We start from the raw sequence: 17,226 nt of genomic DNA, 5'->3' as shown, positions 1-17,226 counted from the left end.
AAAAAGGGAAATCTGAATATATATTGCATTTTCCAGGAAAACTTACTGAAAGCTTCGAAGAAACGATTTCATACACCATTTCGCTTCATATATGTTCCTTCAGATAAATGGCTTCGTTTTTTTGTACGAGTTAGGCGAAGAACTTTGCCGGTAAGCTGCATTTTCTAAAAGCACCTCTTTTCTCGATATACAGAGTGGAAAACAGGAACGTTTTTCGAATAATCGTTACTCAGTTATTCACATAGAAAAGTGATATATTTCATTACATATTTTTCGATGGCATTCAAATGAACTGAATCATAAATGATGGCATGTCAGTATCGATTTGTGGAATGTCTAGGGGATAAATACATATTGCATCAAAGCTTTTATGCCTGTTTCATTAACTTTTCGAATCGAACGTTTTTGTAGATCAATCATTATGAATTCATATTTTTGTGATTTCATTATAGATTTGGATGTGACGTGCATTAAATTATATGTGTTGGTGTATTTATTGTGGAAGGATGACGAACAAATAAACTACTGATTGATTATATTCCAAATTTGACAAAAAAAAATGCTTGCGTTTGCTTATGTTGATATGATCAATTTGTGTCACAGACAGACAGTGATAACAGCCATGTTTGCAACAGAAGGAATGTCAGTGTCATCTGCGTGAAACATGGTTTGACAATTCATATTATTATACAGGGTTAGAACTATTTAGAGGGACACTACAGGAATATCGAAAACCGTTAGAAATACAGGTTGGCTTAAATCGCGAAAATGTTGCGTTATTTGGGATGAGTGGGTTGGTGTGAACCTCAGAGTAATAAACATAGATAGAGGGAGCATGTGTCATTTTCAGTAAGCAAATTTTGTCGCCAACATGAACTATCACATTTGACATGAAGCGCGCGGAAATGAAATCATATCAGTGATACGATATTTCACTCAATTCGCGAGTTTCTCCACAAAGAAGGCACTTCTTATGTCCCATAGTGAATCAACGTTTCATATTAATTCAAAATATATTGAAATAAATACCTAAATATATCAGAAATTCAGATAACAAACTTCAAGCGCGTCAAACGACGTGAAACAACCGATGACACTAGGAGAGCAAAAGTTGCCAAACCTTGTATTTCAGCAAGTAGATACAAAAAATAATTAATATTCTGTTTATTATAAATTCGACAATTAGAAAAAATTCGTATTCCAAATATTCAAATTTGCATATTTAATCGGGAATCACTCAAATAATTATATTTCATTCAATATAATATACATTCATAACGATATAGTGAAATTGTGGATTTGCAAATATATCACAATCCGACAACGTAATCTAACCATGTTAGGGAGATGTGAAAATTGCGTATACTCCCTCCATATATGTTTATTCCTCTATGGTGTAAACAGATCCAAAATATCTTCAATGATTCTTAAGATATCTCTAAAAAACTAAAAATAGAGATTTGCTCTTGCACTGGTGACAACTGAAAATTTGATATTTTTTCAAAATGAAGCACCTTTTGATGAATACAAACATTCTTTCAAATTTGATTGAAAAATTTTGGAAGCTGTGGAAGTTATGAAAAAAATTTACTTTTAATTTTTAGTATTTAACCTGCATCTCCGTAACGAATGATATTTGAGAAGAAAATGATCGGGAAAGTCTTATTTATTTTTCATTACGAATACTCTGTTTCAATTTGGAACTATAATTTCGAGACACCCTGTATATATGTTTTATCTAACACCACACTATTTAGTAATTCGTTTCTTTATAGAATCTGAATAAAATGACTTGTCGTATGTCCCAGAACAAAGTGCGTGCACTCCCTCAAAAAAGAGGAAGAAATTAATTTCAAAGCAGACAAGTACCACTCTGAACACCTCAGGAAACTCAAGTTTTTCATGAGAATAGATTCCACACTTTTTTCCCAGAAAAGACTTCCGAAAGTTCTCATTGAAGCAATACAAAGGGGCTATTCCACCTCAAATTTTTAAGTAGGCCTCGAATTCCATGTTCGTATAAAGCAAGGACATGCGTTAAGCTTTTTCCTTTTTGTTCCTTTTCTGCAGGGAGCTCATTGTGAAGCATTCTTTCGACTATCGGAACGAATGATAAATTTCATTATGAAATATATTTCGCAGGTATTGGTTCACCAGACACCCGATTGGGTGAAAATGGATATACCCAGTTCCAAAAATCGTTCCATTATGGTTGCTCTTTATCCGATCAATCAATATGTGTATTGCATTTCTGCCTAGTTAGTTTGGATTGAAAATGAACGACACGTCGGAATTGATTCTGATTCTGAAATGTTTAATCGAGAATAACTTTATGATGGAGACACAAATCGACTAATATTTTGATGGCGTTATGTTTACAAATCCCTTAACTTATTGTATGACATCTATGATCTATTTTTTTCGACTACCACTTACCGCTACATCCATCTATCGCAAAAGGACGAAAGCAAAGTTGAACACCTGATAGATTCTAAGATTACTCAAAAAAATAATCAGATTTCTAACTCATACCCAACTAAAGAAATGGTGCTCCGCGCCACTGTTGCAACATCCAACAGAAAATAATAACCAAAAATCAAAACAGAACGCCGATAACCGTATTTCCACGTTTTTCAATCCACGACGAATTCACACGTTTGAACACCTTCGATATTTCACCCTTCTCGCATGTTTTTTTCTTTTCAATCGAATCAATTTGCGTATCGTATCGCTTGAAAAGAGCCCTTCCCGACCCGTAGAAAGGGGCGCAAGTGTAAAATCGTGGGCGCACAAAAGAAATTAAAACAATTTTCGTATCGTATATTTCGGCGCCACCCGCCGAGTTTCGATAACATGTCGTTTTTTTTTTTTTTGTTCAAGACGTCGAAAACTGCTGGGGTAGAAATTTCAATTTCCTTGAGAGGCTGGCTGGTGAAACGTGAGTATCCGACTTTGCCGTCAGATGGAGATGGAGCGGACGCGTCCAGTGCTGTAGTATCGTGAATTTTTAAAGGGGCACTTCGGCGCTTTTTTTTTGTATTCCGGTGATTTGAATGGGGTTGAATTTAATTTTTCGACGTTGCCGTTTTCTTCAGGTGGATTTTATTCATTAGGGGACTTGAGGAGATTTGTTTTCAATTTTCTTCTTCGATTTCAATTGGAACGAATGATGGAGATATTTAGATGAGTGTCCGAATTCAATGAAATATAAATTGAGGGGATATTGCTTATAAAAAGGTTTCTTTTTACACAGGATATTTCTGAATTGGAGGTATGAAAAGAGAAGAACAAAGGCCTTTAAACAAAGGGATAACTTATAAACGACAATTAGGAAAAATATCCGATTTCAAATATTCAAATTTGCTTATTTAATTGAGAATCACTCAAATAAATATAAAGGGTGTTTTTTTTAGAGCTATAGAACTTTAAATTGCAATAAAACAATGATGGATTATTCGATTGACATGAATTTTATTTATCCGCAAGATAATCTTGTGGCATTACATTTTAAAAATGATTTCTGGCATATGACCTCCACGGCTGGCTCGGATGTAGTCCAATCTCGACGTCCAATTTTCGATGACTTTTTCCAACATTTGTGGCCGTATATCGGCAATAACACGGCGAATGTTGTCTTCCAAATGGTCAAGGGTTTGTGGCTTATCCGCATAGACCAATGACTCTACATAGCCTCATAGAAAGTAGTCTAGCGGTGTTAAATCACAAGAGCTTGGAGGCCAATTCACAGTTCCACAACGTGAAATTAGGTGGTCACCATGGTTGTTCAATTCAGGAATGAAAAAGTTAGTAATCATGGCTCTATACCGATCACCATTGACTGTAACGTTCTGGCCATCATCGTTTTTGAAGAAGTACGGACCAATGATTCCACCAGCCCATAAAGCGCACCAAACAGTCAGTTTTTCTGGATGTAACGGTGTTTCGACATACACTTGAGGATCAGCTTCACTCCAAATGCGGCAGTTTTGTTTGTTGACGTAGCCATTCAACCAGAAGTGCGCTTCATCGCTAAACAAAATAAAATGGACGTAGTGCGCGATACTTATTCCGCACAGAACCATTATTTTCGAAATAAAATTGCACTATTTACAAACGTTGTTCAGGCGTGAGTCTATGCATGATGAATTGCCAAACCAAACTGAGAATAAATCACTTGACAGCTGTTAAATCGGTTGCCATCTTGAACAGTAACGCCAACTAAAGTTATATACCTCGAAAAAAAACACCCGTTATTTCAAATTGTGGATTTGAAAATATATCACAATCCAACAACGTAATCTAACCATGTTGGGGTCATGTAAAAATTGAGTATACTCCCTTTATCTATGTTTATTACTCTATGCTTCCACTGAACGGTCTCCCATTCAGACGCTGACTACTGTCAAAACCTGCTCAATTTTCAGATCATATAAACTCAATTTTCCAATTCGTAGGACAAAATTGAATTTCTACAAATTCGGCGCACCAAATTTCAATTACTATTATAACAACAAGAGAGATTCAATACCCATATATTCATCTGCAAACCGCCCAATGTTTCCTAACACACTTTGAGCTATGGAAATTCAAAACTGTAGTTGAAAGGACCCTAGTATAACCAGTTACAATTTGTGGATTTGCGGTATAATTGAGAATTGATTGGAATCAATCGTTTATGAAATAATCCGCCTCGTGTTGAACGCCCCTTAGTTCATGCGTATGTGAGGGGTCGAATTTTGAACAAACAGAATCAATGATAGTAATTGTAATTAATTATTAATTTTATTTGAAATTATTTCGGTTAATATTTGGAAGAATTCTGAATATTTCGATGATTACATTAATGAAATTATGGTTACAATAGTACCCCTTTTGTTTTTCGTGAATATTTGTTGGCTTATAGTTGAGTTATGAGGGGTTTATACAGTTTTTGGTTTACTCCAGTCAAATGTGTGAATGAAATCATAAATGATTGTGTTTGTGAATGGATGTTGAATGTTGTAGGTGATGATAATTTCCAATAATCTACATTATTCAGCTACAGAATATACATTACCATTAATAATAATAATAACTTTTTTCGAAAGAACAGTCCGTATTTTTCTTCGAATGTGATGTAGAATAAGGTATAGAAAGGATATATGAACATTTGTAGATCACTAAGGCGATTTTTAATCATTTTCGAATAATTAAACTTTAAAAATTGATAGCTGGACCAAATGTAACAACACCAAAGAACAATGCTTTTAATATAGTAACAGACCAATTAAAAAGTCCCCGGTCTACCATAGTAAAACACATTTGTTTGTCAAAATTCGATTTTATTATTCAACATAGTTGCCTTCGAGGGCGATACAGCGATTATAGCGATCTTCCAACTTTTCGATACCATTTTTGTAGTACGATTTGTCATTCGCTTCAAAATAGGCCTCATTTTCGGCGATTACTTCTTCATTGGCGCTAAATTTCTTGTCAGCGAGCATTCTATTGAGGTCTGAGAACAGGAAAAAATTGCTGGGGCCAGAACTGGCGAATACGGTGGATGCAGAAGTAATCCGAAGCCCAATTCATGCAAATTTACCATTGTTTCCATTGATTTGGGACACGGCGCATTGTCTTGATGAAACAGCACCTTTTTTTTTTTCGAATGGGACCGTTTCTTGACGATATCATCCTTTAAACGATCCAATAACGCTATATTATAATCGCTGTTGATGGTCTGACCCTTTTAGAGGTAATCAATGAATATTAAACCTTGCGCATCCCAGAATACTGATGCCATAATTTTGCCAGCTGACTGTTGTGTTTTTCCTCACTTTGCATTCGGTTCATCGTGTGCAGTGCACTCAGCTAATAATATCTCATATCAATGATGATTATCCTGGATAACGTTTTGTATTGTTTAACAATGAAGAACAAATGAATGTTTTCAGAGGCCTCTAGCGTCAAAACTATCCTATAGAAAAAGTTGCACCTATTGAACTTTTTGTTGTTATGTTATGACTTGGACTATAACATATCAAAAATTCGGCCACTTTATCTAATTATGTGTGTAGTATCTTTTAAGAAGAATTTATGTTCGACATTATTCAGTGAATCGACTCACTATTCGTCGTATTGTAAACAAATTTTAAAGTGAATAGGTACCAGTCTCATTACTGAGCCAAAATATTTTTCTGTTAAAACGAACAAACATCAATGAAGTCGACGTATATGCAAAATAATGAAATGTTGGGAGTGAGTACTTTGTCCCAAAGTTCTCGACGCCAATAATGCGAGAAATGCCAAAACAAAAGCAATACATTCAGACGAATCAACAATCCCCTAGGACACAATGAAAAATATGCCCCAACCCGGCAACATATAAAGCCGTTCCACCCAAAAACTTTTAATTCAACTCCAACCGGGAACAGTCCTAGAGATAGCTCGGCAATATTCAACAATTTCAAATCTTGTTATTGTGATCCCGACTACAAAGCCTTCAGCCTATGAAGTGCTCCTCCATTCAGACCCTGTTTTCCATTTATTTCATCTCCACGACCTAATATGCCTGTCTGTATCGTGTTCCATATTTCTTGCTTCTCCTCTATTATATTTCCACTCGAGATAAATTCTATTATCTCTACTGATCCCTCGGTGTCGCAGCATCAGGAGCTCCCTTCTTGGCATTGATTCCATCCTCCTGCCTGGAGCTATGTCCGGTTCTCCTGTTTCTCTGCTCGAGGTTTGGCAGGTTTTTTTATTGGATGAGGTCATGACCTGCACCGTAGGATATCTAGTGAGATGGGATCGATAACTGAGGAAATGTGAAACATAACGTAAAGTAAATTTATTGATCCAACGATTGTTCAATACCATATAGGATAAATCAAAATAAACAACAATAATAAACACTCCTCCGTTATTTTAAAGAAATTCATCATCTTATAATTCCTTAACACTATAATATCCTTTTTTTAAAAGTAACAACTTCGCGGCAAGAGGCCCAGCTCTTACTCCAGCCCATCGAAGGGCGCGTTTGGATTTGGCGAGAGAGCATATCCATTGGGAAGAGGCTGATTGGGAAAGAGTTCTCTTCAGAGATGAGTCTAGATTCTGTCTCTACCATTTTGATCGACGTTCCCTTGTATACAGACGTCCACATGAAAGATATGCTCAGTGCAATTTCCTGAATACTACTGGTTTCGGGGGAGGATCGATTATGGTATGTGGTGGAATATCTTTGTCTGCTCGCACAGACCTAGTGGTCGTTGATAATGGAGCTATAAATGCTGATTGGTATATAAGGAACATTCTTGAAGAGCATGTAGTGCCATTTGCCCCATACATTGGTGAAAATTTCATTTTTATGGACCATAATGCCAGACCCCATCGTGCGCGCATCGTTCAGGAGTACCTTGAAGAGATTGAAGTCTCTCGAATGGAATGGCCAGCAAGAAGTCCAGATCACAATCCGATTGAGCAGGTTTGAGACAACCTCAATAGAAGGCTGAGAAGTTCAGAAAATCATCCAGCTACTCTTAATGACTTAGGAATCCAACTCAGAGAAATCTGGGAAGGATTAGATCAGAACATCTTAAGATCACTCATTTTGAGTATGAACCGTCATTGCCGAGCTCTAATTAACGCAAGGGGTGGAAATACCAAGTATTGAATCACTTATCAGCATTCCAGTATTTTGAAAATTGTTTATTTCTCTTCTTTCGCATAAGATTCGGTGAAATCCTGAATTTTTCTTCCATTTAATGTGTCTTGTTTCGTTCAAAACCTTCCCGAGAGAACATAAAAAATAAGTTATAAAGTCAATGTAGAGTTGACTCTCATTAAAATTGAGATTTTCAGAATGTGCGTTAATTTTTTTGCGCAGTGTAGATCGTAGGTGTCATACAATATGCTTAGGTATTTGTAAACATAACGCAATCGAAATATTAGTCGATTTGTGTATGGATTTTGCAGGAGGTTTTAATTTTCTGCTTTGATATGAAGAAATCTGCGGATGAGGCTCTTCGAATGCTCTCAAATACCTATGGTGAGGCCGCTATTAGTGAAAAAACGTGCCGAATGTGGTTCCAATGCTTCAAGAACGGTGATTCGTGACGGCCGAAGACCAGCAGAGGGAAGGTTTTCGAAGATGCAGAATTAGAGGCATTATACTTGATCAAGACTCGTGTCAAACGCAACAAGAATTGGCAGGATCATTGGGAGTGGCGCAACAAGCCATTTCAAAACGTCTGAAAGTCATGGGAATGAAACAACGAAATCAGTTGCCGTACGAGTTGAAGCCGATAGTTGTTGAGCGGCGTTTGTTTGCTTGTGAACAGCTGCTTGCAATGTAAATACGAAAGGAATTTCTGCATCGCATTGTGACTGGAGACGAAAGATAGACAAGAACTCAAGCGCAGAAACTCATGGGGATATCCTGGCCATGCTTCTACGTCGACGGCCAAACCAAATATTCACGCAATTAATGCGTTTGAGTCGAGCATATAGTTGCTCCCTCGGACTATCACTTGTTTCGATCAATGGCTTGGCTGACCAGCACTTCTGGTCTTATGATGAAGTAAAATATTGGATCGATCCGTAGGTCGCTTCAAAAAATGACCAGTTTTTTCAACGTGGTATTCGTAAGCTGCCTGAAAGATGGGAGAAAATAGTGGCCAGCGATGGACAATACTTTGAATCATAAATGTAAAACCAGTTTTTTACAATGAAGCCTCGAATTTCGGAAAAAAAGGCGGATGCAAAGTTGTTGTCCTATGTATTTTTCACTCTACAGACTGGTCCGACAATTTTTTTTTTGAAAATTATCTTTAAAAAAGGAAAAATAAGTCCATTTATTCAAATGACATGCCCTGATTTCTGTTTTGCACGTAGAAAACCTTAGTGAGTAGCCTAATACTTCTTTTGATACACAATATAAATGAAACTCTAACGCCTTCGCTTATCCATCATTTTTCTAGATTCCACCATCCCACACACAATCCAATTTATTGGCGAACTTGTGGACATTGATCTCACTGTTTGAAGTACGCGTGGGTTAGCAATCCAATGTTGCCATAAGTAACCCACGTCTGCTGACCAAACGAAGGATTTAATGACTCCAAATTGTTTCATGAACATGCATAACCTCATGTTACGAATCCAACCATTCTCAATTCAGAGGCTGTGTAGAAAATATTGAAATAATAAATGAATAAATATGTCTATCAATTGACATGTTTTTTACTCTTTTTATACGTCAACCTCACATTTAATTTTCAATCAGAGGTTTCATTTTGAATAGACCACTATCTGGGCAGCTGTCCTTTTTCGACAGTTAAAACTACGCCATTACTAAAAATGGAACGATACACGCTTCAACAATGCATTAAAATTGTGAAAATTTTGTAGTCACAGTTCGCAAAACTAAAGCACTTTGCGGCCATTTGGCTGATATCGTTTTTCATCGTTAATATCTTCTACTTCACAATGAAATGAACATCCAATGATTTCTCTTAAAGTATACTCTTTCATTAAAGTATCAAAATCAAACATCTAATTGGAAACTACTATTGATATAGATTGTTCTGCATTCCAAACGATTTGAAAGGGGTGAAATATATAAAAATATAATTTTATTTATTACTGCCAAAAATCAAACTTTGGATTGTTTTTCCATTCCTTTGGAACAACTTCAACATCAAAACTGCAACTCACAAGTTTTTCTCGAAGATTGAAAAACTTCACTTTCTTTCCACTTCTTCGTCAGTCCACAAACATACTACTTTATTCATAAGCGAACATAATATATGACTGTTTCGAAGCAACAGTTCTTCCTGTATGTAATATCCATGAGGTTTATAACCTATTGACGACTTTTCCACCGGTATACAAGCTTTCCCGCGATGATTTATTCATGGAAAATCTTGGAGGTGGGTGAAAACGTAGAAACGGCCGGAAGATTTTATGTATGCCCCTTTTTGAGGCCATTCGGCCATCAACATTCAGGAATTCATGAATTGAATTGCCTGACTGATTTTTTTTTTCGCGATGAGATGAGCATTTCTGGAATTATATTATGTGAGAAGTTCTGGATGAATCAGGGAATGGGATGTGAGCAGAAGGGATGCCTTCTTTCCGTGAAGACGGGAGCTCTTTCATCCAAAAATTGGCCCATCTCAACGCTGGCCTTGAGAAAAACAAATTGTTACCAGGGGAGTGAGCAGGCGTTATCTTGATAGAGCATTCATCAATCACCATAACATATTTCTCCATGGTTTCCTTATTTTTTCAGTAGTATATTTTCAATAGTGTCGAATCTCAGTGTAATAAACATAGATACAGGGAGTATATGTCATTTTCAGTAAGCAAATTTTGTCCCCAACCTGATCAAATTTGACATGAAGCGCGCAGAAATGAAAACATATCAGTGATACTATATTTCACTCAGTTAGCGAGTTTCTCCACAAAGAACGCACTTCTTATGTCAGATAGTGAATCAATATTCTATATTAACTCAAAATATATTGAAATAAATACCTAAATATATCATAAATTCTGAAAACAAACTACAAGCGCGCCAAATGCCGTTAAACAACCGATGACACTAGGAGAGCAAAAGTTGCCAAACCTTGTATTTCAGCAGGTATATACAGAAAATAATAAGTATTCTGCTCATTATAAATTCGACAATCAGGATAAATATCGGATTCTAAATATTCAACTTTGCATATTTAATCGGGAATCTCTCGAATAAATATATTTCATTCGATAATATACATTCATAAGGATATAGTAACATTGTGGATTTGAAAATATATCACAATCCGACAACGTAATCTTAGAATCTTACCATGTTGGGGACATGTAAAAATTGCGTATACTCCCTCTATCTATGTTTATTACACTATGTGTCGAATCTACTAGATTTGAAAAATATTGAGATGAAGATCTTATATACTTATACATATAATGTCAAAAACCTTGAAGAAATTCTCTTAAAAAAATTAACATTTACTGATAAATACATATTCATTGCATAACCCAATATTCCAGCTTTATTATTTCTTCACATTCAATCAGCATGTTCAACAACAGTTTGAACTAGCAGATGGTCGTCACAAATTTGTCTAGTGATGTGTAATATCTATTTCTCAAGTTGGACGTGCAAGTTTTCGGTTGTGAAAATATTTTCATTGGGTAACAACTAGAACCTGTTGGTATTATGAGTTTGAAGAATGCGATTATATCTAACTAGTTCTTTGGTTACCGATGAAACGAGTTCTTCCATACATTTCATTCTGATGCTGATAAAAAGTATAGATTTTCATCAGATTCGGTAAAAAAAAATCATGTTGTCTAATTCTATTGCAAATTCATTCACTCTTTCTTGTAGAACAAGACCTCTACTGAATTTTCTACTAGACGTTTAGTGAAATAAATCAATGCAATATCCCCGAAACTCAATTTTTCCAATACATCTTTCAACGCCTCGTAAAAGCAACAATAAACCATATTGCTAATGCCAATTCGCCACTAAAACCCGTCTACTATCAGGAAAACTAAGGAAAATTACCAATCTTTCATATCCACCATAAAATTCCAAACTTTCCGACGAAGTAATGGATGCAAACAGAACCGTCAATATCAAAAAATGGCAATTTTCGACACTGGAAACTTTTATTTTTCCTAATGGTAATTCGACTGCTCAATTTATCAAATTGGGACAGCAGTTGCCGGAGTACGAATTTTTCGTTAGGATATAATTCGTTTTTTTTTGGGGAGCTGCCGCATGTAACCCTGTTTCGAGGTAGCAGACAGATCCATCACAAAATTGGATAAATTACGTTCAGGGGATTTTCTGTTATTAGAATACAGAGGCAGAGTTTGCGAAGGGTTGTGAGGAGAAATCTCGAATAAATACTTACTTAAATACATAAGTATGTATGCGAAATAATTTTTTGAGCACTCACTTCAATTAGAAATATACCAAAACATTTTTGTTGCAATTTCTCATAGTTTATTCTCCCCAATTTATAAATATATATTTCAACTCAAAAAAAAAAAGAGGAGAGAACTGACATCAGAAGATTCAGCGCAATATTCGAGCCATAAAGAAAGAAAGAAATAATAAGAATAAAAAGAAATAAAAAAAAGAAAAAGAAATGAAGAAAAGGAATAAATACAAATATTCACATAATCAACCTTGAATCGTACTGAATACAATATTTTTCACCAACAATTTTCTATCCTTTATATTTCGGAATGAATTACTTCAATTTTTTTTTACAATTTCATAATACTTGACATACCCATTAGTGGTAGTCCTTAGCTCAGTCAAAAAAAGAATGAAACCAAAATGAAAGTGGCATACAACCATCTATAATGCTAATTTCAATGTTATCGTCCTCTGGGGTGCCACTGGATTCAACAAATCAATTCAAAATATATTCGAAGAAGTTTCCCATTACCACAAATAAGGTGTTAAGTTTTATCAGAATCACTCAAACGATTTTTGGGAAATTAACAGAAATCTGATTTTTTTCTGATAATTTTTACATCGGATTTTCACCTGACGTTTGTCGGTGGTAGTTTGATACCCGACACTGGTTCTCTCCGATTATTAAATGAAAAAACGACTAGACTACGGGTAAAAAGTCTGGAATTAGCTAACTTTATTAAAGTTTTCAGAATCAAACGAATTTTTAACTTTCATTGGCAAGTAATCCTAACATAAAATTTCAAATTGTGAGCAATATCACTCATATATCGCCTTGAACTTCACGAAAATATAATAATTATCTCGATCAAATATTCCCAAATCAGAATCTCCCTGAAAAAATATCAGTATTTTCCACTCCTCTAACAACGCGAAAGAAATAATCTCTCAATGTCAAAACACTCTGAACTGGTAGAACAACCGCGTAGGATAAAACATAACCTTCACCTCTCCCATTTAAGGCAACCTGTTCTCTATCTTTCATCTTCGCTATGCGACAATCTAAACAGATCATTTTTTTTTCAGGGCCCCTAACGTGTCAGTCCTCCATCTCCGCAACTCCACCGATAGCTGGGAGAACAACGCCAAACTACCCACCGCCAACTCCAGAATCTACCCCAGCAGCAGAAAACCAGCAGGAGTACACTGCTTGACGAAACACCAGTCGCTAGGAGGAATAGAATCGAAGTTCAGGTGGACCGGTAAATCAATCGAAACCAGCGACATGAATAGCTCAGAAGCCTTCCTTGACAATCAATACAACAGGGAATTGTCACCAGTGCGTTGGTGCAATAGGGAAGTCGATGGAGTCTATTTGGGAAGATCTGGATGGGTGCAAGTTCAACATAAATCCCTGGACGACAGGAAGATCAGCAATTTCAGGACGACAGCTAAGGTCACGCAGGCACAAGACTCGAAAAGGGTTGCTCTGAAACTGTCTCAGTACCACTACAAAAGCGAACCAGGAAGATGTCCCAGTTCTCCTACAAAACTCTTGCAACAACCGCAAAAACCTCTGTACCTGTCCATAAAGGAACCTGTGAAGTTTGATGAAATCAAGAAGAAATCCCCACAAAATAACACAGATTCCTTTTCGCCACCACCACACACTCCAATCATATCCCCACCACCAGCATTCCAGGATAAAGCCACCACGAAGACGTCGCCCAAACGTACTTTCTTCGGTAAGAGTCATTTTCTACCACGTTCAAACGCCATAGACAGAGATGTGAGCCCTCCAGTTTCACCGTCAAAAGAAGTATTCAAAACTTGCGCGCCCATGGCCACCATTATACCAAAACCTAGAGTGTCACCCAAGACATCTCCTTCAAACGAAAAACAACAGAATAAGAAGCCAGAGAAGAAGAACATCCTTCAAGCTAAATCACTGGAGGAAACGTCAGCGACCAGAAGATCCAAATTTTTTCAAAAACATGCCGAGTCTTCTTCTTCATCTTCAGCATCTTCGATGGGTTTCAGAAGCTTGGACAGCTGCGTATCCAGACCGACTATGCCTCGTCTTTCAGAGATTACAGATTCATCTTTGGATGTATACGAAGATGCGGATGATGAAGATAACAACAGTTCTTCTATCAACATGAGCATCACGGGAATAGACCAAAAAGCTTCTTTCGAAGTACTCAGGAACAGAGAGAAAATGCTGGCGAACATACAGAACTCCAAGCAGAATCAATACAGAAATCCTCTAAGAAGATCACCAGCTGGTTCAGAATGTAACAAACAACTGAATTGCAGTTCGTCTTCAACGGAAAGCATCGACTTACCTACACGAAACTCTAACGCAGCTACTCCACAGAATAGAAGGAGCCCATTGAATCGGTACATCCAAAGCAGGTCACCTCAAGAAGAAATAGCGCAGAAAGTAAGACGCTCAAAAAGTTTGCAATTACCTGAGAGAAAACCTGGAAGCACTATAGATCGAGGGGGTAGGAGGGTTTCACCACAACCACCTCCTGGTAGGAACAACGATAGGAATAGAATTTACAACAATATTACACCACTCAAACCACAGTCTTTCGAAGGTATGATAAGCGAAGATGTACGAAGAGAAGCTGAAGTTGTAACGGAGTATATCTACGGTAATAGAAGCAGAGCGGCTGCTCAAGCCTTGATGATGCACAGACTTAACAACGGTGTATCTGCTGAAGAAGCTGTAGAAGCTAGAAGGCCTACTGCTGAGGGTATCACCGTCTATTACATTGGAAAACAAAGGAATGACAATTCTAGAGGGTTCCAGAGGGATAAGACACTACCATCGGCAACAAACCACACAAGGATAAGCCCACAAAGCCGACAAGAATCTAGTTCGTACGGCGCCAACATCTGTGACTACTGGACACATTGTGGTAATCGCGATTCTTCCCTTACCAGAGATTCGCAGTTTGTTATGAGATCTTCTCAGAGTTACCCGATACAGCATCACGTTTCCTTGGATTCCGCGAATGTTAGGATGGATAGGGTGATACCTGACAACCTCAAGAGAAGATCGGGTGGTGTTATAACCGAAAGGAGGGTGTTACCTCCTCAGTTCAGTGTTAGGAATACGCTGACTCCTACGGACTTCCTCAGAAACGGTAGGAGCGACCAAGAAGTGACTGATATAATGGATAGGTTGAGTCCTAGCGGTAGGACCACCAACGAAAGTCAAGAAAGGAAGAGTTCACCGTCCAACTCGAGGAACCAATCGAACAGATCCCTGGATAACGCCAGCAACTCCTCTTCCAGCGACGATATATGGTTAGCTTCTGATCGTACTGTCACCAAATGTCCGAGAAATGCGAAAAGTTCAGGTGCCTCGACTCCTCTGGAAGACCTGCCGCCGGAGAAGGAGCACCACGTCCGGGAAATGATACTGACGAGGCCTGGAAGCGCTCCGTCGCAGGATAGACAGGAGAGCTTCCTGGAATCGCAGCAGAGGTCAATGTCCCTGCCTAAATCTTTCCAGTCTACGGGTTATCAGCAGAGGTGAGTGACTTTCTGAATGTAACGTCGACACTGTGTTTGAAATTGGAGAGGGTCATTTGCTGGGAGTGGTTTCGGCTTTATGGAGATAGTTTTCAAGTTCTCCATTTCGTAAAATTCAGCTGGGGTTAGGACGGCGGCGTGGAAATGTAGAGGAATGAAGTAGGGAACGGATGTAAAGAGAGTATTGCATTCGTTTATGGCCGCGCGAGAAACAATATGTTGAGAATTCGTTGGATTCTTTTTCGACGGATGTTTCGTATTGGGGATACAAGGTGATTCCTCTTTTAGAGTGAACATCCACTGATAGATTAGATATGCAATTTTAAGCAGGGGTTGTTTTTGTGCACTCCTCAGTCTCATTCATTTCATTGAAGCCAGTTTTTTGATATTTATCATAGAAACAAATATTGTCTGAGATCGATAGTTCTCAATACTCATAGCACTGTCAGATAACCTTTTGCATTCATTTGAATGAATTTATTTATTTCTTATTACTTCAAATTAAAACTGACGTTCATATGAAAATAACGTATTAGCTACATCAGTTTCAGTGTATACCATGAAGTATACGCAATTTTTACATGTCCCCAACAACATGGTTAGATTACGTTGTCGGATTGTGATATATTTTCAAATTCACAATTTTACTATATCGTTATGAATGTATATTATATTGAATGAAATAAATTTTATTCGAGTGTTTCCCGATTGAATATGCAAATTTGAATATTTGGAATCAGATATTTTTCCTAATTGTTGAATTTATAATAAGTAGAATATTTATTATTTACTGTATCTACCTGAAATCCAAGGTTTGGCAACTTTTGCTCTCCTAGTGTCATTCGTTGTTTCACGTCGTTTGGCGCGCTTGAAATTTGTTTTCTGAATTTTTGATGTATTTAGATATTCATCTCAATATATTTTGAGTTGATATGAATCGTTGATTTACTATGGGACATAAGAAGTTCGTACTTTGTGGAGAAACTCGCGAATTGAGTGAAATATCGTATCGCTGATATGTTTTCATTTCCGCGCGCTTCATGTCAAATTTGATAGTTCATGTTGAAGACAAAATTTGCTTACTGAAAATGACATAAGCTCCCTCCATCTATGTTTATTACTCTGAAGCGTATACTAATTTCACTGGTATACGAGTATTTACCATTAACAATTGTATATATAACGATGAAAGCTTTCACGGCTGTATTATTCAACAGAATTGGAAAAATCCGGGCTTTACAGCCGTAGCCTAATCGGTTTTTCACCTGTTTTTTTTTGCGGTGTTCGTATAATCTATTACTGGTAACAGGGAGCTATGAACTTTTGGTGTTTTTTTTCCTACTATGGATGTTTTTCAAGTATCTGTATATTTCGAAGGCTTCATTCAGGTTTAATAGTTTTGAGTAGAATTTCTTTCATTATCATCAATCTTTTGACTGAATGTTTTTTCATCAATTACTTTGTTACTAATAAATATATCAAATATTTCATATTTTCGAATTCTGAAGAGTAAGCAAGACCTACTGATCTGCCAACAGATACCATCAATAATACTTTTTCTTGAAATTTTGACGAATTGTTAGATGCTTGATGCTAATAAGAAAAGAGTGGTATGACACAGCGAGTGATATTTGTGTGCCAAGCCCGAGACTTATTGTTAATCCAGAAAACTGGATGGTGCAAAAATTCAAATTAATTCGATCTTCCCTAGACATCGATTCAGGTTTTTTCTACCTTCAAATAGCAAACAGATAATGTCCATT

The 17,226-nt window shown here is 37.0% G+C and overlaps 1 protein-coding gene across 3 annotated transcripts in view; it reads left to right on the top strand.

Annotated features, from left to right (window-relative positions):
• The window catches only part of LOC123675950, a 142,574-nt gene that overhangs the window by 29,983 nt on the left and 95,365 nt on the right, over positions 1 to 17,226 (top strand). For all 3 annotated transcript variants that reach the window (XM_045611535.1, XM_045611536.1, XM_045611537.1), the window contains one exon: positions 13,004 to 15,463. In XM_045611535.1, coding sequence (XP_045467491.1) covers positions 13,004 to 15,463 — 2,460 coding nt within the window. The remainder of the gene's footprint in view (positions 1 to 13,003; positions 15,464 to 17,226) is intronic.

The sequence above is a fragment of the Harmonia axyridis genome, chromosome 3, assembly GCF_914767665.1.
Source record: "Harmonia axyridis chromosome 3, icHarAxyr1.1, whole genome shotgun sequence".
Classification (NCBI taxonomy): domain Eukaryota; kingdom Metazoa; phylum Arthropoda; class Insecta; order Coleoptera; family Coccinellidae; genus Harmonia; species Harmonia axyridis.
Note: the sequence above shows the minus strand (reverse complement) of the source record. Positions and strands in the feature narration are given on the sequence as shown.